Genomic DNA, 27,248 nt, shown 5'->3' on the forward strand with positions numbered 1-27,248 from the left:
TCAAAATGCTTGCCTACCCCCATTAATTAGTAACATAGTTTTCACACAAGTTTATACCCTATATCTGCTAACTGTGCAACTTCTCTGTTTCCAATCTCCCTTACCTTTAGTGGTGAGTGAAGTTTCTATTACTGAACTTGAGTAACATACATAAACATTCCCTGACTAGCCCCACAGACCCCAGAATACCATCTGTTGTCAAAAGTTGCAGCAACAGTTAACTTCTACACCATGAACCTATGATCAAAGCTAAGCCTCAGAGACTGTTAGTATCATAAACTGCAGTAATTCTTTTTCTAGAAAAATGCTGTAAAATTTAAGGGTGGTTGTATATATAGAAAAATGACATTTCCCATCTGTTGTCAAAAGCTGCAACAATAGGAACAGGTACATCATGAACATACTGATCAAAGCTAAAGCCTCAGAGACTGTTAGTATCGTAAACAGCAATAATTTTCCTTGAAAAAATTTAAGGATGGTTATAATAAAGAAAATAAAGTTCCCTTAAAAAAAGCAGTCAGAAAATAATTCTGAGACCTTACTCTTAGAACATAGAAATTTTAAAAGTTGTTAAAGAGTAGTGGAAAAGTATAATAAACTTTTTATTTGCATAAACTCTCTTAAAAAAACAAATAGAACTTGATTTAACTTTTAAAAGTCATCTCCAAGGCCTCTTAGCTTTCATACTATCAAATTCTAATAAGGATTCTCCTCACAGGAAGTGATGCTTAAATGTTTACCATAATGTCATATTTCCATCGCTTTGCTATATTCATGAATAAATGGAAGCAATAATTTGAGTAGACTAGAAATAAATCTAATAGACAACTGCTGAAAAAGTTTTTTCTGGTGAAAAAAAGCAGTAATTGATACTTGAAAAAAGTTATTTCTCCAATATGGTTATCACATAACATATAAGCAGCAGACCTTTTTCTACACATGAAAACACAAGGTCTTAGTTATAGAAACAACACATTATTGCAATCCCACTTTTTTTTAGACAAGAAGCACACTAAACAAAGGGATAAAACCTGTGTTGGTATAAAAGGAATGTGACAATATAGGATAGGACAATCAACTTGGTTCTCGTTCCTCAAAGTAAATCTTCCTGAATCATCGCTCCCAGAAGCATTTCTCTGGCTAGCAGAACTCCATCCAGACTCCAGGCCCGAGGTGGAGGGCCATATAAATAGCTCAATCTTCAAGTAAGTAGTTAGGGTTAACTACTAAGTAGGGATCTTCTTCATAGCTCTCACTTCCTTCTGTGGAGCCTTTCAATCCAGCTTGGGTGAGCTCAATTAGAACATGATCCTATGAAATACAAACGGTTGTCCTCAGTTCTTTAGCAATATTATAAGAATGATAAGATACACAGGACTTGACCCTCCTTCTAAATGTCTGATTTTAACCAGGTTCCCTAGCATATCACATCATGTACTTAAAAATAACTTCAAAAAACATATGAATTTTATGATCATGCAATTGTATAAATCCTATAAATATGTTTATCATTCTATTTATCATTAAAAGTTTAATATTTAATATTATGTTAATTTCTAATTACCAGCCACTGAACTCTTTCATATACCACCCATTCATAATTCAGTTAGAAGTAGAATCTAAAGATAATTAACGTAACAATTTTCACTTTGATCTACTAACTAGTAAAAAAAAAAAAAAAGTAGAACATGCCATGTGGCTTAATAAACTTGATGACAGATTTGAAGCCTTATTATAAGTCAGTCTGATATGTCCACAAACAAGGACTCCTACCTAAGGCCCATACAGAGGAACTCAGGAAATAGTGATTTGATTCTAAGATGGAAAACTCCAACAGCATGAGCACTCATACCACTAAGACGGGTTAGGCACTTTCAAGTACTCTATGTACTAACACATCTTCACAGAAAGCACACTTGACCAGCACAGCACAAGTTCCTTCGTCTTTTGTACCAAATTGGCTCAGGAAGTGAATCAAACTTAAAAACGTAAGCCCAATTTAGATCAGTTAGTTTTACAATGTGTCCCAATGTGGACTTTTTGCATGAATTATTTTATCTTAACACTGATTCCAGGGCCACTAGGAAGGGAAGGGCTGGCCTGATGCAAACACATTGTCCACCAGATAGACAACTCTGAGCACAACAGCACCACACTTCAGCTCTATTTTTATACATATTATTTATTAAATTTTGAATGGAATAGTTCTTCAAATCCCCCCACCTGTAATCACAGACTCATCTAGTTCTACAGGGAAATTGTTCATCAGATGATAAACTCTGATGTGTGACAACTATAATATTTATAAAGTGAGCACTGTGAAGTTAAATGCAATCTCTGCCAATTGAACAGAAAAATCCAATCATTTAACAAGTATTTGAACCTTCTCTGAGCTAGGCACCATTGCAGATACAGGGGATTGACAAAATAAAAGTCCCTGCCCTCATGGTGGCTGCACATTATTAAATACCTAAACAAAGACTATACTGTCAGGCAGTGATAAACACTGTGAAGAAACAAAGCAGGGTAAGGGGGTGATAGCAAGGAGGAAGGCTGCTATTTCAACAGACTAGGCAAGAACTACTTTGAGAAGGAACATCTGAGCAGACATTAGAATGGAGGGAATATGGGGAAAGAAACAAAGGGCAAGTGCAAAAGCCTTCATACTTGGTGTGTCTAAGGAACAGTGACAAGGCCAGTGTCACTGTGCAGAACGGGAAAGGAAAGAGGCTATGAAACGAAGACAATGAGGTGGGCAGGGGCCTGCTTGTGTAGAAGGTCCTGCAGGCCATGGTACAGAGACTGATCTTATTCTAAACACGAGGGAAGGAAGGCAGGGCACTAAAACATTTTCATTTGTTAAAAGAGCTGTCTGGCTGCTGGACAGAGAGTCACTGCAAGGGTGGACAGTTAGAAGGCACCTGTGGAACTCTAGGCATGGTGGCTTGGGTAGCTGTGATGGTGGTGAAAAGAGAACAGAGAATACTGAAGGCAGGGCTCATGAGATTTGCTGATAAAAGAAGTTGTGAGGGGAACGGAATTAAAATTAATTCTAAGATGTCTGGCCTACAGCAACTGAGTAAGTGAAACTACAGGGAAGTAACTGTTTGAACACATTGAGTGTGAAGTGCCTATTAATTTGCAAGTAAGCAGCTAGCTATATATATTAGGAATTTAGAGGACAGGTGAGAGCTGGAGATATAAATATGGCAGTCATCACAAATGGTTCTCAATTCATGGAACCAAATGAGTTCACTTAGGCAATGAATGTAAACAGAAAAAGAGGTTTGAGGACTGCGTATAGTACTTCATTTAAAAAGTGACAAGAGAAAGAGTCAGGAAAAGAAAAAAGAAGGAGGGACTTCCCTGGTGGTCCAGTGGTTTAGACTCAGTGCTTACAATGCAGGGGGCACAGGTTCCATCCCTGGCTAGGGAACTAAGATCCCACATGCCATGTTATGTGGCCAAAAAGTAAAATAAAACAGAATCACACAGCTCGAAATTAAAAAAAAAAAAATAAAAAAGAGAAGAGGAAGAAATAACAGTGAGAAGACCCAGGAGAATATGGTGACTCAGAAGCCAAGCAAACAAAATATTTCTAGGAGTGATCAACTGTGACAGATGCTGCCGACAGGTTGAATACTGAAAATAGCCAACTGACTGGAGCAGTGAGACGGTATGTATGTAATGGTCCTTTAGGAGAGTGGGAGAATGAACAGATGAGGGAAAAGTAATGGCAGTGGGAAGTGCTACTGTGAGGTCAGTGCTACTGTGAAGTAGATAAAGACAGAAGTTAAGAACTGTCCATTTGAGATTTGTGGTCATTAATGTAAAGTAAGAGTGAGTACATGATTGTATGCTCTTCTCTAGATATTTATAACTTCTTAGATATGTAAACAAACTAGTTTTAACCAAAGTTGGAGTTTCGCCAAGCAAGTATTATAAAAAGAGAATGAATGAACTGGAAAGTATAAGAAAAAATATGTGGGACAGACTGTAAAGTGGGTAACAGGGGGAGATAAGAACAGGAGGAAGGATAAAATGCAGAATTTAGATGATAGTGGTCAGACCGCTTGAAGGTTTATGGTAGAGAGAGTAAAAAACAAACGTTAAAAACACTCAAATAGTTAAGACCCTAAATTCACTTTCCCAGCTTTAATATAAATTCTGCTTATTTTGGCAGAAGAAATAAGTCTATTAATAAGTCTCTCTTATTTTACACAATTTTTAATTCTGATTAGACCCTCATGATTCAAAATAAATGAACATCTAAGGAACCTACAAAGATATGAAACATGAAAACCCTCCCTCAGTAATACCCCAGCAAACTTAATTATATACGTACATAGTGGGTGAGTCGATAAATGACTTTCTCAATGATTCTCTTTTTATTTATCAGTTCCTCTTCAGAATCTATTTCTGATTCAATTTCCTTCAAGTACCAGTTAACAAGTTCACTCCTCTTTAATGCCGACTCATCCTCTTCTGCAACAAAAACATACATTTAAAAAGATTACATTATCTTGGTAGCAAGCCGTTTTGCCAATTCTTGGAGTTTGCATACACAACAAAATAATGTATAGATTAGATAACCAATCTGTCAGAAAACATGTCTGCTAAAATAAGGTTTGCAGTGTTCCAGCTTAAGCCTGAAATAACCTGCCATATTACTTCAAGTATCCTTACTTTATCCTGAAAAGAAAAATTTAAAAAATAGAGAGGATAAGAAACAAGTTTCTTAAAGCTATTATGATTTCAAAGTATGAAGGTGTTTCCTTCACTTTCTTATGCTTCACCACCCAGACAATGTTTGTCAACAGCAACTGAAAGCATAAATTGGGAATGAAGGATTCCATCCCTTTTAAACAAGCCATTGTAAAGAAGGAAGACTTTACATCTGTAAAAAATGCGTTAAGTGTTTCTTTATATATTATCAGATCCCAAATTTGGCATAACAAATATTAGAATAGGCCAAGGACATTAATAAAAATGAGTCATAAACCTCTGACAATGAACTTGTAGGGAAAACATCTAGGTTGGTAGATATGCAGACATCCCCTCATAGATTTTGTTTGCCAAAGTGAGCTTGTATTAACAATTTATCATCTCTTCTGACAAAACAACACAATCTTTAGCAAACCACAAGCAGTTTATGTGAATACAGCTTATGTAAATGACTCAGCATAAGAGCAGCACTAGGTATGGCCTCACCTTCTTCCATCTTTCTGAGGTGAAGCACAATAAGGTTAGAGATTCGGCAGTATTCGGAGAAGCCCAGCCTCAAGGAGGCTTTTGGAACAGAATCTTGGTTCATGTCTTCACTGTGGCCGTTAATTCCACTCACAGGAGCAGGGCTATCAGCATGACCTAAGTGAAATATTAACCGTTTGAATCTTCCTCCTGTGCCAATACTCCCCTACCAGGTGCTTTTATAAATATACTATTCATATTTTAATACTGATTTTAAAACAACCATATAATTATACCCAGTATTCAGTAACTGTACAAATAAGTTGGAAGCAATTTTTAAAATGCTACTAGGGAAGACAAAAACCCATTTGGAAGAAATGGGAAGAATGGGAGATAAAAAAGATTTCGAGATCTAAAAGTGCATTTGCAATATTAAGTCCACTATCTCCATTGTGGTGTATTTTCTCTCAAGTCTTTCAAGTGTATATATTTTATATCAACTATTGATTATATTTTCACTTATAAACAGTTAATAAAATTCATTATCTATTTTTCCCCTTTTTGCTACACAGACTTCATAACCATAAGTAAGTGCACTTTTATCACGATATCTCAGAGAACATTCTGGCCCCTAACTCTAGAACAATCATGAACAGACACCTCACCATTGATGCCATCTGGGCCCTCATCAACCTCCATCTGGGCATCTTCTTCTTGATCAAGATTGACATCAGGTGTTTCCACACGGATGATTGATTTATTCAGTAATCTGAAAGCTTCCTTCACATGTTTAGGCTGAACCTAAACCAATCAAGATGATGAGGTAAACCAGTAAATCAGTCTTTTTGATATACCAAAAGATTTTCTCCATATGAAATTTCAGTGGAGTTTTTGTTTTCTCACACTCTCCCTCCAACACAACATAAAAATATGAGATATTTATGGCAAACCATAAATTTACCAGAATGGCTAAAAGGACCAGCAATATTGAGTGTTGAGGATGTACACTGCTTTCATTCACTGCTCTTGGGAATATAAACCATTACAACCACTGTGGGAAACCATTTTTCAGTCTTCACTAAATTGTGTATGCATACAATCTATGCCCCAATAATTCAATAACTCCACTCACAGGTATACACTGAACAGAAATGTACACATATATACATCAGATAAACTAAAAGACATATACATCTCATAAGAACCCAAACTGGAGACTATCCAAATGTCCATTTTAATAGAATGAGCCAATCACTATGACACATTTACTGACAGTTATGTGTTTTTAACCACAACTGGGAGGGGGAAAAGGACTGAAAACAACTTAACTATCAGGAAAAGTATGGCTAGAGTACTCTACAGCAATAAAGAAAAGAAAAAGGTTATCCTCAGAGAAGGGGGTAGCAGTGACTGTAAAGAAAAAGCTCAAAGGGTAGTTCTTGGAAATGTTAATAAGGAATGTTTGACTTCCTGATCTGGGTGTAGATTACACAGGTATTTCACTGAAAGCTAACTGACCTGTATGCTTGTGATTTGTGCACTCTCTGTACTTATGTTTTGCCTCAACAAAAAAGCTTACTTAGAAGGAAAATTACAGGTCTATTATGGGGGCAGGGGGCATTGCTTGAAGTCCTTATATAAATAACCAACAGTCTCTAAATATACTCCCTTCCTAACTAGCTGAGCCCCATAACAACAGATAAATCCAGCAGAGCACTTAAAAAAAGAAATACACTACTGCCTGCAAGGAAACTTTTAAGTCATTTTAGAGCAGTCAATATCAAGACATATCCTAGTAAACTTACTGGTCTATTTAAATAAAGAATAGTTTAGGAAAAGAAAAATATCCAGTTACTTATGGGGGAGAAATTAATAATCCAGGGCTGGCCTCAGATTTCCCCAAAGGAACAACTAATGTCAGGATACAGTAGAAAAAATTGTACGAAAAGAAAATATGAGCCATAGGTTGTAGATCAAGCCAATCTGTCATTCAGGTAAAGACTACAAATAACCCTGTTGCACATAACACTCAGGGAAAATTATTCCCATGAACTCATCACTTTCACCAAACCCTTGAAAAAGGAACAAATTTCAATCAGCCAAGAGATAAATTAGGAAATCATAACAAATTTATCTTCAATGAGCTACGCACATATTTATTTAAAAAACTATGACTTAAAAAACAAGCGTGGGAATTAAGAGTGACAGAATACAATGTATATGGCATGACCTGAAGACAGAGGGTTTACATAAAGGGAGATCCAAAGTGAATTTGCTGATTGCCTCCCACCCAAATGAAAGTCAAATGATGATAAATCAAGTGATGGATAACTACATTTGACTGTGCAAAGGAAAGCTGTAAAATATTATTTACTAAAATCATGCCGTTGAGAGGGAAGGGAAGAAAAAGGAAGATGAAACACGCTAGTTTTAACACTCTTCCTGGTAGGGAACCAATAGAGAATGGAGGGTATAATATAAAATTATAATAACAAAAGTAACCACTAAAATAAAATGTAAACTTTCTGCATCTCAGAACTGCACATACAAGAAAAAGCAATGTTACCACATAATGAAAAATCATTTTAACTATAAAAAGAAAACAAAAAACTCTCTCTCTCTCATACCAATAAATGTAAATGGGTTTAACATACATTAAAATATTTGTTTGGATCACAAAACAAAACCTAACTCTGTGCTATGTGTCTGTGTATACACACTTAACTTACTCAGAAATGCCTAAAAATAATAAAAAGTTATGCAAAGGAATATCAGAAAAAGAAAGCAAGGTAGAGTTCAGGCCAAAAAGCATAAATGAGACAAAGTTAGAGGGTACACATCAAAATGAAAAGATATGTATCAGTTAAGATAACAATATTAGTAAAGCAAAAGCTCTAGGAGGTAAAAGGATAAATACAAGCAGACAAAACTATATTACTGGTAGAGAAATAAAAAGTATTCATCAGTTCAGTTTAGTTGCTCAGTCGTGTCCAACTCTTTGTGACCCCATCAATCACAGCACGCCAGGCCTCCCTGTCCATCACCAACTCCCAGAGTTCACTCAAACTCATGTCCATCGAGTCGGTGATGCCATCCAGCCATCTCATTCTCTGTCATCCCCTTCTCCTCCCGCCCCCAACATTTCCCAGCATCAGTCTTTTCCAGTGAGTCAACTCATCGCATGAGGTGGCCAAAGTATTGCAGTTTCAGCTTTAGCATCAGTCCTTCCAATGAACACCCAGGATTGATCTCCTTTAGAATGGACTGGTTGGATCTCCTTGCAGTCCAAGGGACTCTCAAGAGTCTTCTCCAGCACCACAGTTCAAAAGCATCAATTCTTCGGCGATCAGCTTTCCTCACAGTCCAACTCTCACATCCATACATGATCACGGGAAAAATCATAGCCTTGACTAGACGGACCTTGGTTGGCAAAGTAATGTCTCTGCTTTTTAATATACTATCTAGGTTGGTCATAACTTTCCTTCCAAGGAGTAAGCGTCTTTTTATTTCATGGCTGCAATCAGCATCCGCAGTGATTTTGGAACCCCAAAAATTAAAGTCTGACAGTCTGTTTCCACTGTCACCCCATCTATTTCCCATGAAGTGATGGGACCAGGTGCCATGATCTTTGTTTTCTGAATGTTGAGCTTCAAGCCAACCTTTTCACTCTCCTCTTTCACTTTCATCAAGAGGCTTTTGAGTTCCTCTTCACTTTCTGCCATAAGGGTGGTGTCATCTGCATATCTGAGGTTATTGATATTTCTCCCAGCAATCTTGATTCCAGCTTGTGCTTCTTCCAGCCCAGCGTTCCTCATGATTTACTCTGCATATAAGTTAAATAAGCAGGGTGACAATATACAACCTTGACTTGACGTACTCCTTTTCCTATTTGGAACCAGTCTGTTGTTCCATGACTGTTGCTTCCTGACCTGCATACAGGTTCCTCAAGAGGCAGGTCAGGTGGTCTGGTGTTCCCATCTCTTTCAGAATGTTCCACAGTTTATTGTGATCCACACAGTCAAAGGCTTTGGCATAGTCAATGAAGCAGAAATAGATGTTTTTCTGGAACTCTCTTGCTTTCTCCATGATCCAGCGGATGTTGGCAATTTGATCTCTGGTGCCTCTGCCTTTTCTAAAACCTGCTTGAACATCTGGGAGTTCACAGTTCATGTATTGCTGAAGCCTGGCTTGGAGAATTTTGAGCATGACTTTACTAGCGTGTGAGATGAGTGCAATTGTGTGGTAGTTTGAGCATTCTTTGGCATTGCCTTTCTTTGGGATTGGAATGAAGACTGACCTTTTCCAGTCCTGTGGCCACTGCTGAGTTTTCCAAATTTGCTGGCATATTGAGTGCAGCACTTTAACAGCATCATCTTTCAAGATTTGAAACAGCTCAACTGGAATTCTATCACCTCCACTAGCTTTGTTCGTAGTGATACTTTTTAAGGCCCATTTGACTTCACATTCCAAGATGTCTGGCTCTAGGTCAGTGATTATGTTATTGTGATTATCTTGGTCGTGAAGATATTCATAAGACACTTTAAACTTGCAATCTAGAGAAGATATGGTAGACCACAAACCCCACAAAAAAAAAAAACAGAAGGCCTATGTAATATAGTAAGTTAACTTCCCCCTTCACAGATGTAAGATCCTCTGGAGTAGGAAATGGCAACCCACTTCGGTATTATTCCTGCCTGGAAAATTTCACGGACAGTGCAGTCTGTCATCCACAAGGTCACAGAGTTGAACATAACTGAGAACACATGTAAGCATGCAAACAGGGAACTAGGCCTTACATCAAAGTGCTCATGGAACATTTATAAAAACTGGCATTGGGGACTTCACTGGTGGTCCAGTGGTCAAGAATTTGCCTGCCAATGCAGGGGACATGGGTTCAATCACTGGTCTGGGAAGATTCCACATGCTGTAGGGAAACTAAACCCACATGCAACAACTACTGAAGACTGTGTGCTGCAACTACTGAAGCCCACGTGCAAGGAGCCTGTGTTCCGCAACAGGAGAAGCCACAGCAATGAGAAGCCTGTGCACCACAAGGCAGAGTAGCCCCCACTTGCTGCAACTAGAGAAAGCAAGACCCACCAGCCCAAAAGAAAACAAACAAAAAAGGACATTGGGCTACAAAGAAAGCATCCTAGAAACCAAATGAGAAATTGTCTAATCACAATGTAGTATTAAAACAAGCAACCAAAAAAATACATTCTAACTGGATATTACTAAACTCTGCAAACTCTTAGAAATGGATACTTTTCAGGAAAATATAGCTCACCCAAAACTGACCTAAGAAGAGAGAGAAAATCTAAACAAGAAGTTTTATATACTAGACTCAAGAGTTTTACTTGAGAATTCCTATCAGTAAAAGCAGATTTTTCTTTCACTTTATTTATGGTGGTACCGCACAGCATGCAGGACCTTAGCTGCCTGATCAGGGACTGAACCTGTGCTCCCTGCAGTGGAGGTGCAGCAGCATACTAACCACTGGACTGCCAGGGCATTCCCAGGCACAGCATTTTAATACAACAGAAAACCATTCTAGGATAGAGGGAAAATGGGGAAAATTTCCAAAACTTTAAATAAAATAACAACCGGTGTTTTTTTGAGTACTGTTTAAAAATTCTAAATAACAGCAAGCAAAAGCCAAATGCATTAAAAGAGTGGAATTTATTCCAGGAAGCCTTGATTAGTCAATTTATTTTCATTCTAAATAACAGATCCAGGAGAAAAAAATCATGATTAACTCATTACACTAAAGGGCTTTCCTGGTGGCTCAGACAGTAAAGAATCCACCTGCAATGTGGGGAACCTGGGTTCGATCCCTGGGTTGGGAAGATCTCCTGGAGGGGGGCATGGCAACCCACTCCAGTATTTTTGCCTGGAGAATCCCCATGGACAGAGGAGCCTGGTGGGTGACACTTCATGGGGTTGCAAAGAGTTGGACTGAATGACTAAGCACACACACAACACAAAAAGACACTAGGCAAAAAACAAAACAATCTTCCTGACAGCAATATTCAAGATATGAATAATAAATGTATAGTTCTTATTGATAAAAACATATCTCAGCCACAGAGCCAACTAAGAAAAAAATATCCAATTTCATAATTATTAGACATTATATTGCAATACCAAAAGTAAATTAGTATAGACAATAGGAAAAGATTAAGTTTACTTTTTCAGTAAGACTAGAACCATTTATCATTTGAAAAAAGAATTAAATCTGGAAAATCAATAGACCTGACTGAAAAAGAAACTGAATGTTTCATATAGTATAAAACTAGCATACAGAAACCAATAGTTGATATATACAAGCAACCACCAGTCAAAATATAAAATGGAAAAGTCTACCTTCAATACCAAGAAAAAAAAAAACAAATATCAAGAAATAAATTCAATAAAAACATGCAAAAATCATAGGAAGAAAACTTTAAAAGCCATTAAGTGAAACAACAAAAGACTTAAGTGGAAAGATAATGAATCAATCATCAGAACTGTTCACAAATGTTTGCTTTTCTCATTCTAGCCACTTGATAGGAAAGCACTTCTTTAACCACTTGAACTTAGGCATGGCCATGTTAATTCCTCTGACCAATGAAATTTGAGTGGCAGTGCCATGTCATTTCTAGATAGAAGTTTAAGAAGCGGTGTATAATCCACCTTTTCTTCTCTCTTCTATGATCACGGAAGTGTATGTCAACAAAGAGACTTATGTTAGCCTGAATTTCTGAGCAATGTAGAGAAGACAGCCTCTGGCTAACATAAATGAACATGAAGCATGAGCAAAAAAAAATAACTGTTTTAAATAGCCTCAATTTTTAGTGGCATAAACTAGATCCTAATTGCTATCCTGTTTTCTTAGATAGGAAAAATCATCAGAGATGTCAGTTCTTATTAATGAATTTAACATGCTCAATATCCATAATTTGGGGGGTATACTATTTTTATTTCAGTATAAAAATACTAAAAACTGAGTATCAAACACTGAGCTCAAGTATATATTGGCCCTATGTTCAGACTTTTTAAACAAAGATAAATGAACAGACAGCTTTAAGGGTATCCGTTCCGTTCCGTTTGGTCGCTCAGTCGTGTCCGACTCTTTGCGACCCCGTGGACTGTAGCCTACCAGGCTTCTCCGTCCATGGGATTCTCCAGGCAAGAATACTGGAGTGGATTACCGTTTCCTTCTCCAGGGGATCTTCCCGACCCAGGGATCGAACCCGGGTCTCCCGCATTGGAGGCAGACGCTTTAACCTCTGAGCCACCGTATAATGCATTTCATTACTACATAATATATTCAATAGTTAGAGAAAATCTAGGGGGTGGTATAATTACATAGCTTCATACATTTAGTAGCATAAGTATAGAAACAAGCCATGCAACTGGAGGAAAAACCCATTTCAGGACTGAACAGAGAGGTCTTTGATTGCTGACAGACTCTCCCCTTGCCTTCAGACAAACCAAGGAGTTTGTCAGTATACAAAAACCACTGAATTCAGGACAAACAGGCGCAACGGGATAGGTATTAAGGAATTGGTTCTTGCCAATTAGGATTGTAGGGGCCAGTCTGAAGTGAGCAGAGGTGGTTGGAGGCTAGAAATACTGCAGCTCAAGTCCAGAATCTGTAGGTGAGAATAGCAGTCTAGAGACAGAATGGTTAGTGCTTTCTTCAAAAGTTCCCAGTTTTAAAGAAGCTGTGTATTCCATACATACAATGGAACATTACTCAGACATAAAAAGGAAAGCATTTGAGTCAGTTCTAATGAGGTGGATGAACCTAGAGCCTATTACACAGAAAGAGAAAGATAAACCTCCTATACTAAAGCATATATGTGGAATCTAGAAAGATGGTACTGAGAAAGTTATTTGCAGTGCAGCAATGGAGACACAGGCATAGAGAACAGAGACTAATGGACATGGAGGGCAGGGGAGGAAGGAGAGGGTGGGATGCATGGAAAGAGTGACAAGGAAACTTATATTACCATATGTAAAACAGATAGCCAATGGCGGGGAGGGCAAAGGAGGGGCAGAGAAGGGGAAATTCCCGAGTTTTTCAAACAAGTTCCTAGGATGCTTTCCTCTTAGTGAATATCAGTAATTAAAAAAAAAAAAAAAATCTAAGCCAACTGGTCATTAAGTTCACAACAGCCAAAAAAGAACACCACCAATGCAGTGGAACTAGCTGTACATTTAAAATATAAAGCCCCACTGAGGAAAATATTGTGGCACTAATGCAAAAGAAGGTTGAAAGACCAAAGGAACAGAAAAAAAAATTCAGGAGACTTTAATAGGCACAAGAATTTTATATAAAATAAAAGCATACCAAACCTGTAGTGGTGTTGGAACTAGGAAACTAGCTGCAAAAGAATCAACTGATTCATAGCTTACATCCTACAGCAGAATAAATACCAAATGTTCGAATGATTTAAATACAAACAATGAAACCATCTAAGTGCTTGAAGAAATCCTGAGAGAATTCTTTAATAATCTTAGACTAGGGGAGGCCTTTATAATAAAGTAAGTAAAAGTGAACAAAGAATAATCATAAAATAAAAGGAAGTAGAAATGGCTTTTAAATATGTGCAAAAACACTCAATTTTATTCAGGAAATGTATTTCTGTGTATACATGCATATTTATTTTCGTATCATGTGAATTTGCTACCTACTAAAAAACCAAAAAAAAAGGGAAAGAAAAATCTAACAGAAATTCTCTAAGACTCATCAGTTCTATGACACTCATTTTAGGAGACACTACAATGGAAAAAAAAATGGTACAAATGTTAGCATAGTTTTTAAGAATTCCCCTCCACCATGACCTAGTCTTTCTCTGCAGATTCCACTACATTCTTGCTAGACTTTCCTCCTTTCACTCTAAAAATGCATATCAAAATTCCATATGCCCTTCAGTGATTCAGTTCAAATGTTAGCATCTCCCCAAACCCTCCACCTTCCTTAGGAAAGAATTCATTGATCTCTATACTCTCTGCTGATGACACTCTACCATAATAACCTCTTTCATATTTCACATATTTAATTAAACATATGTCTTTTCCCTGGTGGGAAAATTATCAGCAATGGAAGACAGGGGCTCTTTTATTCATCTCTTAACCTACAAAGATGTCCATTAAATGTCAGAACACTCAAACAACAACAAGTAAGACAGTGTCAAAGTATTTTGTAAACAGTAAAGCACTATAGCAGAGAATTTGAAAAATTAAACAAATGAACACGTGAGAAATGAAATCTGTGGGACAAAAATATGAATGAAGTCACTACAGTTCTTACTTCTGGGGAAGGGTGTAAGTGAACTTCCTAAGATGTTGTAAATCTATATTCTGAGCTGGGAGGCCACAAGAATGTGTATGTAAAGTCAGAGCTGTACCGTCTCTTCTGTGAATTATACCTCAATCATACTATTTTAAGAAAAATAACCAAACTCTTTCCTCAAACAAAATCTTACACTGTTTGGGCAACATTATCAGATTTGTATCCTATGCCCAGAAGCCTAGCATAACGTAAGGTTTAAATGTAAGGATTAAACACTATAAGGTTTAAATCTTTCTTGAACGAATGGCACTAATCTTGAACTCACCTCTATTTGTACTCTATAATCTATACGTCATGATTATCTCATTAATCTAACTACTACATTCAATAAATGCTTGACAACAACCTTCTTTAAGGGAAAGCCCCCAGGGTCAGGAGTCATGTATCCTATGAGAACTCAACAGTTATACAGAAATAAATCTGCAGTGAATGCTAGTATGTTCTATACCAAAGATAAAAACACACTTAAAGCCAAATATCAATTTCTCTTCCCCATTATGTTAAAGTGACTTTGATACCTCATCACAGCAGTGCATCCGAGCCATTGCTTCAGAGAGACGGATCATGCTCTCAAGCTGTCGCACTGTAATCCTCCATGAAGACTTGGTTACCCCAGAACCATCCCTCTGGCGGAGGCGTTTATACTGTTCCACAATGAAGTCCTCTGACTCTTTAGAAATCTGTTTCAGAACATTGATGAAGTCAGAGCATTTCTACTTAATGGAAGCTGCATTAAACATGAAGGTTAAAAGCTTCCCAGATGGAGATACTCTGGGGGAAATGAGAGGGTCAAGACTTTGAAACCAATGACAAGAAATTAGTACTGAAATACCTTTCAAAAGAAACTAATACGAAAGAGGACTATGAATTCTATGCACTAATTTTACGAATAGGAAGACAGTAGTTAGTATTTCAATATATATGTAATAGTCCTCCCCACTCTGTGGCTTCTCCACATTCTGTTGTTTCAGTTACCTATGGTCAACTGTAGTCTAAAAATACTAAATAGAAAACTTCAGACAGAAACAATTCATGAGTTTTAAATTGTGTGCTGTTCTGAGTAGTGTCATGAAATCTTAGTAGCTGTCCAATGTCTCACCCAAGATGTGAATCATCCCTTTATCCAGAGTATCCACAGTTATCCACAGTTTACATGGCACTTAATTATTAGTCAGTTAGTAGCAAACTCAGTTGTCAGATCAACTGTTATGGTAACATAGTGTTTATGTTCAAGTAACCCTTTTTTACCTACTAACACTTCCCAAGCACAGGAGTAGTGATGCTAGCAATTCAGATATTCTCTTATTGTGCTAACTTATAGGAAAAACCATAGTAGATATATGGTTTGGTACTATCTGTGATTTCAGGTATCCACTTGGGATATACATACCAGCTATTTCAGTAAACCTTATAATTTGTTCAATAATAACAACAAAGTAAGGCAAACTAAAGGATACTCAGTTTTTTAGAGCAAGGAACTAAGTGTGTTAAGGAAGCAAGCCAAAGTTATAGAGGGACCAGGTTAGTCACGGAGAACAAATGCTTCTGCAAACAAAAGTGATATTCTACCCTTTCCTTGGGACAGTGAGACTCAATTGTGAATTATGGATGATAATGTGAAGCTGATAATTAAAATCTAAGCATAACTCCCAAAAGTCAAGCCAGAAATAGTGCAGACATTTCAACAAGAATCAAATGAAAATTTTTTCTATATTCTATTTTAGGAAAATTCCAAACAATGTATGGATTATGGAGTTCTTTTTTTTAAATGCAGGTGGGAGGGGGGTTCAGGATGAGGGACACATGTACACCCATGGCTGATTCATGTCAATGTACGGCAAAAACCACTACAATATTGTAGTAATTAGCCTCCAATTGAAATAAATAAATTAAAAAATAATAATGACAACAAACAAAAATAAACGTCCAAGTGAGCACCCTGAATCCACTGCAGGTTTAATCCAAAGATCTACATTAATTACTGTAAGATAGTTATGTTCATTACAATGAACTAGAGGAATCCAAGTTTTTCCTCAGAGAAAGATTCAAGAGCATCTGTAGACTACTGATTTAAGCATACACAGTTTTAAGATTCTTAGGAATAATGATTGAAATAAAATCTAGTTAGTTTGGTTATTCAAAACTCTTCACTCATAAAAACCTTTTTATTAGCACCTAATAAGTAGAAGAAATGGAATTTTTCACTTTTAAAACACTTTCTCAAGTCTCACTGAAGAAATAAACTGTTATCCAAAAAAAAAAAAGCCAAAACAAACCCCCAGATCAAGCCAACCAACCAACCAACCATAAAAAATCCTCAAATCAGGTTCAGTTAATTTCCAAGTAACGCATCTGTTTAAATGCCACATACTCATCATGCCTGAATACAGTACAAAAGGGAAGGTTACCTTGGGTTTAAACTGTCTTGCAAAAAGAAGATACCTCCTGATATCATCAAGGGAATACACACGATCAATGGAATCCTCAATTCTTGAATGCAAGTCTACTATTCTCCTGGCAATAGCATAATCTGTAACCTAATTCCAAACAAGAAAATCACTTTGATCAGTTATAACACCCACTCCAGACTATCCCAGGCATTAAGAAATTATTTGTAGCATGATAACCTCAAGCTTTAATATGCCACCATAAGATGGACATGAGTTTGAGTGAACTCCGGGAGTTGGTGATGGATAGGGAGGCCTGGCGTGCTGTGATTCATGGGGTCGCAAAGAGTCGGACATGACTGAGCGACTGAACTGAACTGAAGATGTATTAATGGGTTCAAGTTTCTGAGGAAAGTTTAATACCAATTTTATCTAAAATCAAACGCTTAAATGTATAGCTGTGCCTTACTCTAACTAAGACTATTCCTGAAGAAATTAACTGACTTAATAAATCTGACAGAAATAAGAGTTCTAGTGCCCTCAGTAAACGACAGGCTCTATTGCCTTAAGTGTTATCGGGAAGCATTAATTCATACAATCTTCAAAAAAACCTTATTAGGTAGATAACATTACCCCATTTTACAGATAAGTAAAAATTAAGTAACTTGTCCAACATCACAGTTAGTAACTGAGCAAGGATTTGAAGAGTCTAGCTTCACAACATGTCCTCCTAGTCACTATATCATGCTGCCACTTATGAATATATGAAGATAATCATCATAAAACTGTTACTAACATTGAATAAAATCATACTAAAAATATGCAATTTATTCTCAAATGGTATAGAAAAAAATGTACAGATATACAGAGCAAATGGTAAAGCAAATAGAACAAAACCTTACGTGAACTGAAAAAAGGGGATATGAGTACTACATGCATTATTGTATTTCCCGCAACTTTTCTGTACGTTTGAAATTATTTCTAATTAAAAAGTTAATAATGAATAACTTATGTAGAGACATAAATATATGAAAATCAGTCAATGCCCAACAATGGGGGGTGGGAACTGGGTTAAACATTTTATATAGATTTATGAAGGAAAAGAACCAAACCCAAAGATAAAACATGAAAACCCTCTAACATTCACATTAATGGAAAGCAAATTTTATTTAGATAAATTTAAAACTTTACTGTAAGCAAGAGTTATGTATTCTGCCTAATGTAATGTAGGCTCTCTATGCTCAGTAATTAAAAGTACAGTACAATATTACCTTCTAAGATCATTTTGCAGTTCTGCAAACATCTGAGAAATGCAATGTTGTTAAATATTTAAGTCTAAGTAACTCTAATACTGGACTTCCCTTGTGGCTCAGCTGGTAAAGAATTTGCCTGCAATCCAGGAGACCTGAGTTCAATTCCTGGGTTGGGAAGATCCCCTAGAGAAGGGAAAGGCTACTCACTCCAGTATTCTGGCCTAGAGAATTCCATGGACTGTATAGTCCATAGGTTGCAAAGAGTTGGACATGACTGAGTGACTTTCACTTTCTTTCAACTCTTAATACTAACATGTCAGAATGTAAGTAAATCCACAATTTTACATTCAATTTTAAAACTGCTACATAATTAGAAAAAAATGTAACACAATGCAATAATTTGACACGAAGATATAGGGAGACAAATGACTCATAATTTGCAGAAAAAAAGGAAAGTTGTTTGGTATCCGAATTTTTTTCAACCTTAATGAAAAAACAGACAAAAATCTAATAAATATCTTAAAGGATATGGTTGAAAACTGTGGTTTTTTTTTTTTAGAATTAAAAAGCAATAACAAAAACAAACTTGATATTCCTTAACACAATTAAATAGAACCATCAATTAAAGTGATTCCGAGTTGCTTAATAAGCCTATCTAATCCTGTGCCACTCAGAGATGAAAGGTCAGTGCCAACGCATGCACCAATTCTTCACGAGTACATCTTCCAGGCTTGTCTTGATCAATTACTCAAACTGGAAATAATAAAGGAAGCTCAGAGGGCAGCTCATGTAGTTACCTCATTACATTCATCCACAAGTATAAAGAAGAGATCAAATCGGGACATGATAGGAGCTGACAAATTTATATTCTGTTTCAACGATTTTGATCTGTCATAGTGTCCACCGATGGGGTTTGCTGCTGCCAAAATGGATGTCCTGGCATTCAGAGTAGCCTGACCGCAAAAGGAAAAAATCATGACAGGTTTAAAGACAACTGGAATGGCATATGACAAACCTCAACATCATTCATAATTAACGAAAACCAAAATAATAAGATATCATCTTTCACCTACTGAATCACCGAAATCAAAGTCTGATATAGCAACAGATATCCCCATACGATGTTGCTGGTATGATGTATATGCCCTTTAAGTCAGCAATTTCTTACTAAGAATTCATCTTGCAGCTAGATATAGGAAGAGGCATACAATGCTTACAATGTTGTTTGTAATACAAAAGGCTGGAAATGACCTAAGCATCATTCTTTTTTATAACAGCCTAATGAGTCAAACTGTGGTATATACAAGGGAAAATTATGGAGTAATAAAAAACCAAAATGGATCGAATATATACTGGTATAGAAAGATTACCAAAATAAAATTATAAAGTTAAATGAGCAAGGAATAAAATTTTATGTGCATTATGCTTATTCATGATAAAATATTCCTAAAAGGGACATAAACTCAGCAGACACTTCCGAGTATCTACTGGTGCTGGGAGGAGATTTCTCTTTTTAATTTATATTTACCTCTTACATTTTTCTTAACTATTTGAATGTATTACTTTTATTTTTAAAGATTTATTTCTCTCTAATGCTAATTATAATATTGTACTTATTATTTCCATTTAAATGATTTGTCAACTTTATTCCTGTTACAATTGGAAGCACACTTTAGCAAAGACTATAGAGAAGCTTTGTGGAAATTTTGAAAGAGCTAAAAATTTCACCAGTACTTCCTTTACTTTGTGTCGTAACAATTAATTTTCACAGTACCTTTAACAGCTCCTGTAATTTGTAGTCAAGTGCTCTACCCCTGAGCTATGCCCCCAACACCTGTAATTTGGATTAATAATCCTCAGGGCTGTGTTTTCCATTTCAATAAACAGCATTTCATGTTGAAGTAATGCATTTTATCCAAGTGATCATCTCCAGAGCTACACTAGTCTACAAGGCTAAGGCATAATGCAGTGGAACAGAAGAGGACACACATACCTTCACTCCTGCTTTTGTGATAGAGATGGTTTGCTGTTCCATAGCTTCATGAATAGCAACTTGATCCCGCACATCCATCTTATCAAATTCATCAATACAACATACACCCTGTAATCAAATTAGCTTGGCATAAGAAACTTCCTTTCAGATGTCAAACAGCAAGGAAACTCAAAGTTTGCTACCATAGTGACTTTAAACAACTAAGGTAAGTAAGCAATCCCAATTCCCTCTACTAGAGTAAGACAGTACAAGATCCCCAAGGGAACCATACAACTTTCAACTCATTTTAAACTCTAGTTTGCCCTTTAAATTAAGGGCAGTTTAAAAACAGGCAGTTACTTATGGCACTTTTACTCAACATCAAAACGTTGTGTAAATCTGAGGGTCAAAACATTCTCGACCACCTCAGTGTTGATTTTAGGCTCAAAATGAAGGATGAAGTTGGAACATAATGTTTGTATCTACAGCTACAATTTACACGCATTCACAGATCTAACTGATCAATGACAAATACATGCAAAATGCAATAGATATACTCATAGATGTATCACTGTCTAGAAAGGAAAAAGTGCTGAGACATACTAGTCATAGCAAACAACAAGCTCAGGGCAGGCAATGTATTCTACAGAAGTTCAGAAAGTGTTGACTAATGATGATAATCCCAATTTCTAGATTAATAAAACCATAAATTATTAACTAAAAGTATTTTATTTTTTCTTGAAAAAGAACACCTTAATAGGAACTTATAGGTCTTTATTGATAGGGTAGGGGATATTCTGATTTCTTTCCATCTAATCAGGTAAAATGTTCTTACATTATCAGCCAGCATCAAGGCTCCAGCCTCAATGACAAATTCATGAGATTCTTCATCTCTCACAACAGCTGCTGTTAAGCCAGCAGCACTGGACGCTTTGCCACTGGTGTAGACAGCTCTGGGACTGAATTCTTCTATGTGCCTGTTCAAGGTTATCATATTCATTAATACATGATTATAAAGCATCCTTTTCAGGATTATCAGCTTGATAAGTTTTCATCAAGTAAGAATTTAAGAGAACATTTGGAAAAAGCATTAAGAAAATGCAATTAATAAAGATTTATGTCATAGATCAAATACAAAATCTTTTCTCCTTTGGTCTTCTGAATAGGCTAAATCCATTCCTGTCAAAGGAAGATGAAATTCATACACAACAAAAACATCAATTAACAGTTTGGCACCAGTAATCTATTAGAAGACCTTGCACTTAAAAAATGAAAACAAACAAACAAAAAACAAACAACAACAACAAAAATAAAATAGATGTGAAATTTATTCCAAAAAGGCAAGGTTGGCTTAACAACTAAGAAACAATAATATGCCATATTAAAAAAGATAAGAAGCATTATAATAGATGTAAAAAAATGTGAAAAAATCTAATACCCTTTCATGATAAAAACTCAACTAATCAGAAGAGGCTTTCCCTCAACCTGATAAAGGGCATCTATGAAAATCCACAGCTAACATCATACTTATTAGTAGAAGACTGAATGCTTTTCCCCTAAGAACAGGATTAAGACTTAGGGGTCTATTCCTGTCACTTCTATTCAACATTACACTGAAAGATTCAGCCAGGACAATTAGGCAAGAAAAAGAAAAAGGAACCCAGATTTGAAAGAAAAAAGAACTATCACTATTTGCATTTAACATGATCTTGCAGCCAAGTTAGATTCACTAAAACACAACTAGTAAGTCCACTAAAACTGTTAGAATAAATCAGTTTGTGTGTGTTGCAAGATAAAAGATCAATAGTTGTATTTCTACACACTTGCAACAACCCAAAAATGAATCTAAGAAAACAGTTCCATTTATATTAGCATCGTAAAGAATAAAATACTTAGGAATAAATTTAATAAAAGCACAAGCATATACACTGAAAACTACAAAGCATTACTGAAATTAAAGATGACCTAAATAAATGGAAAGATAACCCATGTTCATAGATCAAAAGACTTAATATTGTTAAAAAGCAAATATAATCAGGTACAATACAATACTGCTCAGAGGCAACATTGTAGTACATCTTTTGTAGTGGTGATGGGGAGATGGGAGGCAGGAGCAACAGAAATAAAGAAAAATAAAGAGAATTCATTTAACACAGGACTATTATCTTCAGACCTGGAACTCAGTCCATGATATACTTGAAGGAAATAATATTTAATTATAAAACTCCAGCTAAAAATTGTATGTTCTAGAACACTGCCATGTTAAAAATTTCCCAAACAAAGGAAAGGCAGCTTGATACAGTATGAAGAGCACATGCTTTGCAATTAAAGGCTGAATTCTAATATTCATGGCTTAGAGCCACCTGTCAGCTCTAAGGAATTAGACAATTTACTGAGCCTCAGGGTTTTGTTTGCCTCCCTGAAAAAAAAGAGAATATTATATGCCTGTCTGAATGTTGGTAGCATATGACATAATACACATACACACACGTACACAGACACACACAGCACCAAGAACACAAGAGGTGCTCAAAAACCGGCTGCCATTATCTTGACCTCTAAGTTTCTAAAAGTCTGAAAGTAAGCAAGTACTTATAGCTTTTAAAAATAAGCAGAAATTGCTAAATTCATATTGGTAAGTTCAGCATAAAATGCCTCATCTTTATCACACTGTTTTTGGAAATTGTGTCCTGTATAAGAATTGTGAAGACATTTGTATTCTTAATCTCAGCAATCCTATGCCAAGGAATTTACCCAAAGGAAAATAATAAAATAAAAACTTATACACATTATGATGTTCACTGTATTTGATCATTAAAGTAAATTACCCTGCTAAACTGTCTAATATCAGGGTAGGGGAATTATCTTTTAAGCTATAATATGCCAACAAAAAACAATTATGAAAACAGAGAAACACTGAAAAGTATTTAAGGTATTAATTAAAATTAAAAATATGCAAGCTGTGACTTATAAGCATGGATATATATATATATTCATACATTCAAAGAGTTTTATACAAAGATTGAAAGAATTCTATGTGGGATTGTAATTACAATTTTTACCTATTCCAAAATCTGTAAAATGTTGTTACATTCTCCTTAACAAATAAGTTCTACTTTAATCTAAGAGTTTTTGAAAGCCTACAACTCTTCGTATGGTTTTCTTTGTTGTACTCTCTCACGCAAACACTTACTTGAGAAACTGGCTCTTAGCTGTACTTGGGTCACCAACAATGCAAACATTTATATCCCCTCGAAGAGAGGTCCCTTCCCCTGTTGTCTTTGGGACACCACCAAAAAGCATCAGCAAGACACCCCGTTTTACTTCATCATTACCTGAAATAAAAACCCAAGGTATTTTTCAACATGAGTTTAAACAATTTCACAGGACACTACAAAGGCATGTTTACCAACCGAAAGAGCAGAGGCAGCTGAAGCAAAGCTAAGACCAGAGTAAAAAATATCTATCTGGTTTTTCATCTTGATCTTGGTTCTCATCCTATGAATGTAAAGTCACCTAATCACTGCACTAATACCTTCACCTGAAACAGATGCTGATGCTCACCATTCTAAGTCTTTCCTTGTCTATAAGTCCTGCTTCCTATACAAAGTCTTTCCCTATGTCACAGTCCTCAAATATCTCTCCCCATAAATAAACTATGTCCACTACAGCCTACCATATTTGCTAGTTCTTTCCAACTGCAGGTTATTCAATTATATCAAGAGTTTCAGGAAATGATCCATGACTTACCTCTTTTGTATCAGGATAGTGACCCATGCTGAATATAAATACAAGCTAATTGAACTGATATGGATTAGGCAAGATGCTGAATGTGATCTACAGCTGCTTCTAAGAACTATTTTTAAATACAAGAAGGAAATGAACAATTAAAAACACCAAATTTTAGAAATGTGATATTGGAAGAGACATTCTTCTGTCTTAATTATTATGACTTTCTGTGAATGCCATCAATGAAATGCTGGCACATGTACACAAAGCACTCCTTAGAAGCAGAAAATTTAAAATCCATTCCAAAAACAAAATTTCTCTGACTTATAACCTGTATGAAACAAACGCGTTGGAGGTGTGGTAGTTAAAGTAGCCCACAAATTATTTGATAATCCTCATTTCTAGATGGAGTTTAATTCTCCTCTCCTTAAGTGTGGCTGGGCTTGGTAACTTGGTTCCCACAAACAGCATATGGTGGAAGTGAAAGTGTATAACTTCTAGCACTAGGTCCTGAGAAGCATTTTGCTTCCTCCTTGCTCTGCTCTCCTGGACTGCATGCTCTGAAGGAAGCCAGCTGTTGTGCTATGAGGACACTGAAACAGTCCAGTGAAGAGATTCATGTGGTAAGGAATTGAGGCTTCCAGCTAAAAACAAGCACTGACAGATAAGCAGTGAGTGGATCCCTGTAAGTGGATCCTCCGGCTCAAGTCAAGCCCTCAGAAGACTACAGCCCTAGGTGATATCTTGGCTACAAAATCTACAAAGACTGACCAAGACCACACAGCTAAGTCTCCCTCAAATTCCTGACCTACAGACTGTATGAGATAATGCTTGTTGTTTTAAACCATTAAGTTTGGGATAATTTGTTACGTAGCAATAGATTAATTTACGGTGGGGGAATAGAACAGTATAAAAATTTGATACCTACTCATTGTAAGGAAGGATACTCTAAAACCCACAAAGGATTATTAACATTAAGGATTTCAGTTCAATTTCACTGACCAAATATTTAAGCAGAAAAAAAGGTTAATTTTCAATGATTAAAAATACATACCTAAGACAAATAACCATAATCTTATGAACTCTTGCCATTACTTCAACTGAATATGGAGCAATGGAAAAAAATAAAAATAAAAAGCATGAGACCTGAAAAGTTAGTCATATTCTTCAATGCACAAGGGATTTAATGACAGTGAGCAGCTAGTTACCAAGAGCTAAGAAAGTGTGAAAGTCGAAACCACAAGGTATAGGCATAGCTGTTCAGTCGCTAAGCCGTATCTAACTCTTTGTGACCCCATGAACTGCAGCACGCCAGGCTTAGGCACGGTACATATAACCAAAAAAACAATATGAAATCTCTTCCCATTGTGAAAACTAACAAGAAAAAAGAGATCAGGATGTTAATCTGGCATATTAGTATATACTTAAGTGCAGTTCTGTCCTGAAGCCAGAAAAACACTAAATGACTTTTTCTTTTTTCAAAAGAAAACTGGCAAATTCACACAACATAAAATTAACCGCTGCAACTATTTTTAAGGGGTTTAGTGAAATTAAGTACATTCACTATCTTTTACAACCATCACCCATTCCCTTCTAGAACTTGTCATAACCCCAAACACAAATTCTATCCATTAAACAATTCCCTATTTCTCTCCTCAGCAGGTAATCTTTTTCTGCTTTCTCTATGAATTTACCTATTTTTAAGTATCTCATTTTAACTGGAATCATGTAATATCTGTCCTTTTACAAATGACTTTTTAAAACCCCTTCTAAACCCACTAAAAACCTTTTAACATCTGATCTGGGTATTTTAAGAAGTCACATGTTGCTGTTTTACAAACATTACTTTGTGTTCAAGCTTATTTCACAGAGAGACTTCTTACCATGTATAGTAGGGAACAGGCTTGTACAAAGATTGTGGTACAGATTTTTATCTTGACTCATTTCAAACACTTTCTCCCACTCCTTCACAGTCATTTGGTTCTTAATGCTCTCAGCTGTCTGTTCCTCATCTCGGAGCTCTTTTCCTCCAAACTGAGGGGGAGAAGAAAGGAAAAAAATAGTAGTATAGAAATAGTCAAAAGAATGTGAAAGAGAAGAAACATCACCACAAACAAAATACATCCTGAGAGGTCAAAATCTGTTGACTGAAAAGGTTTTTTTTTAAAAAAAATCTTCTAACCAGAAAGGCCTCAGTTCAGTTCAGTTCAGTTCAGTCGCTCAGTCGTGTCCGACTCTCCGCGACCCCATGAATCACAGCACGCCAGGCCTCCCAGTCCATCACCAACTCCCGGAGTTCACTCAAACTCATGTCCACAGAGTTGGTGATGCCATCCAGCCATCTCATTCTCGGTCGTCTCCTTCTCCTCCCGCCCCCAACCCTTCCCAGCACCAGAAAGGCCTAAGTTAGCCAAAATACCAAAGAGCTTGTCATTTGTCCAGTGATTTATAAATAACAAAAAAAGCTACCACCATTGTCTTGCATTGATATCTAAATGAATCGATGCTAAAGAGATGAGCCATAATAAAATGGTAATCATTATTATGAAGATGAGAATGAACAGAATATTATGTTCACTCCTCAGTTCCCAACACCGGACTATTTTCCAAACTTTTTCTCACTGCTTTCCCATCCTGCAAACAAAATTAAGTTCTCAGCCACTATACTACCAGGGGTCAATCACTCTCAGAAAGAGTAATTTATAAGCTTTTTCCCAGATTACGAAATTTTTCTATTTGTACTTTCTCAAGGAGTGTAACAGAGGAACTGTAACAATTAAAAAACAAACAAGACCACCCCCACCTCCAGAAAAACCACCATTAATAATAATAGCACCAATATGCTTAAAGCACTGAACTTTAACACACAAAAATAAGCAAGACTTTTCCTTAAGGTCAGGAAGACAAGGCATGAAAAAATCTGGTTTTAGAATTAAACAGCAAATCTCAACAAAAACCCCTGTCTTTATCACTGAATTTGAGGCAGCCTCAGGTAATGTCTTTCTTAAGCTTTGCCATTCTACTAAGACACTCACCCTTGGGTTGGTTGGTGCAACACAGCAGGCAAGAAAGACCAGCCTGTAAGAAAGGTCTCTAACACCAAGGGCCCGGAGACCTCGAACACCTTCTGTCTCATATCCATCAACACCACTGACTCGGGAATCAGTTTCTGCACGTGCTCCTGAAACAATGAACGGTAGGTTGTTTCATAGCTCAAATACTGAAGGTACTGATAACCAAAACTGCTCAGATAAATGAAACCTAAAAATCTGAAAATTTCATTTAGGCTTTGAAATTCACAGAACAGTATCTTCTGCAGCAAAACCAGTTAGTCTTTGTTATCGTTATAGTTCCTTGCTCACTCTGATTGGTAGCCA

The 27,248-nt window shown here is 36.4% G+C and overlaps 1 protein-coding gene across 1 annotated transcript in view; it reads right to left on the bottom strand.

Annotated features, from left to right (window-relative positions):
- Positions 1–578: 578 nt before the first annotated feature.
- The window catches only part of MCM6 (minichromosome maintenance complex component 6), a 37,085-nt gene continuing 10,415 nt past the window's right edge, over positions 579–27,248 (bottom strand). Inside the window, exons 6-17 of the mRNA XM_055397945.2 lie at positions 26,907–27,052; positions 25,755–25,905; positions 23,336–23,477; positions 20,978–21,119; positions 20,164–20,271; positions 18,968–19,123; positions 16,939–17,067; positions 15,049–15,210; positions 5,856–5,991; positions 5,212–5,367; positions 4,346–4,485; positions 579–1,311 (exon numbers count right to left, since the gene is read on the bottom strand). Coding sequence (XP_055253920.1) covers positions 1,195–1,311; positions 4,346–4,485; positions 5,212–5,367; positions 5,856–5,991; positions 15,049–15,210; positions 16,939–17,067; positions 18,968–19,123; positions 20,164–20,271; positions 20,978–21,119; positions 23,336–23,477; positions 25,755–25,905; positions 26,907–27,052 — 1,685 coding nt within the window. The 3' untranslated portion in view covers positions 579–1,194. The remainder of the gene's footprint in view (positions 1,312–4,345; positions 4,486–5,211; positions 5,368–5,855; positions 5,992–15,048; positions 15,211–16,938; positions 17,068–18,967; positions 19,124–20,163; positions 20,272–20,977; positions 21,120–23,335; positions 23,478–25,754; positions 25,906–26,906; positions 27,053–27,248) is intronic.

This window comes from Moschus berezovskii, chromosome 2 (assembly GCF_049115385.1).
Source record: "Moschus berezovskii isolate FMDL1 chromosome 2, NW_MosBer_1.0, whole genome shotgun sequence".
NCBI classification, from domain to species: Eukaryota; Metazoa; Chordata; class Mammalia; order Artiodactyla; family Moschidae; genus Moschus; species Moschus berezovskii.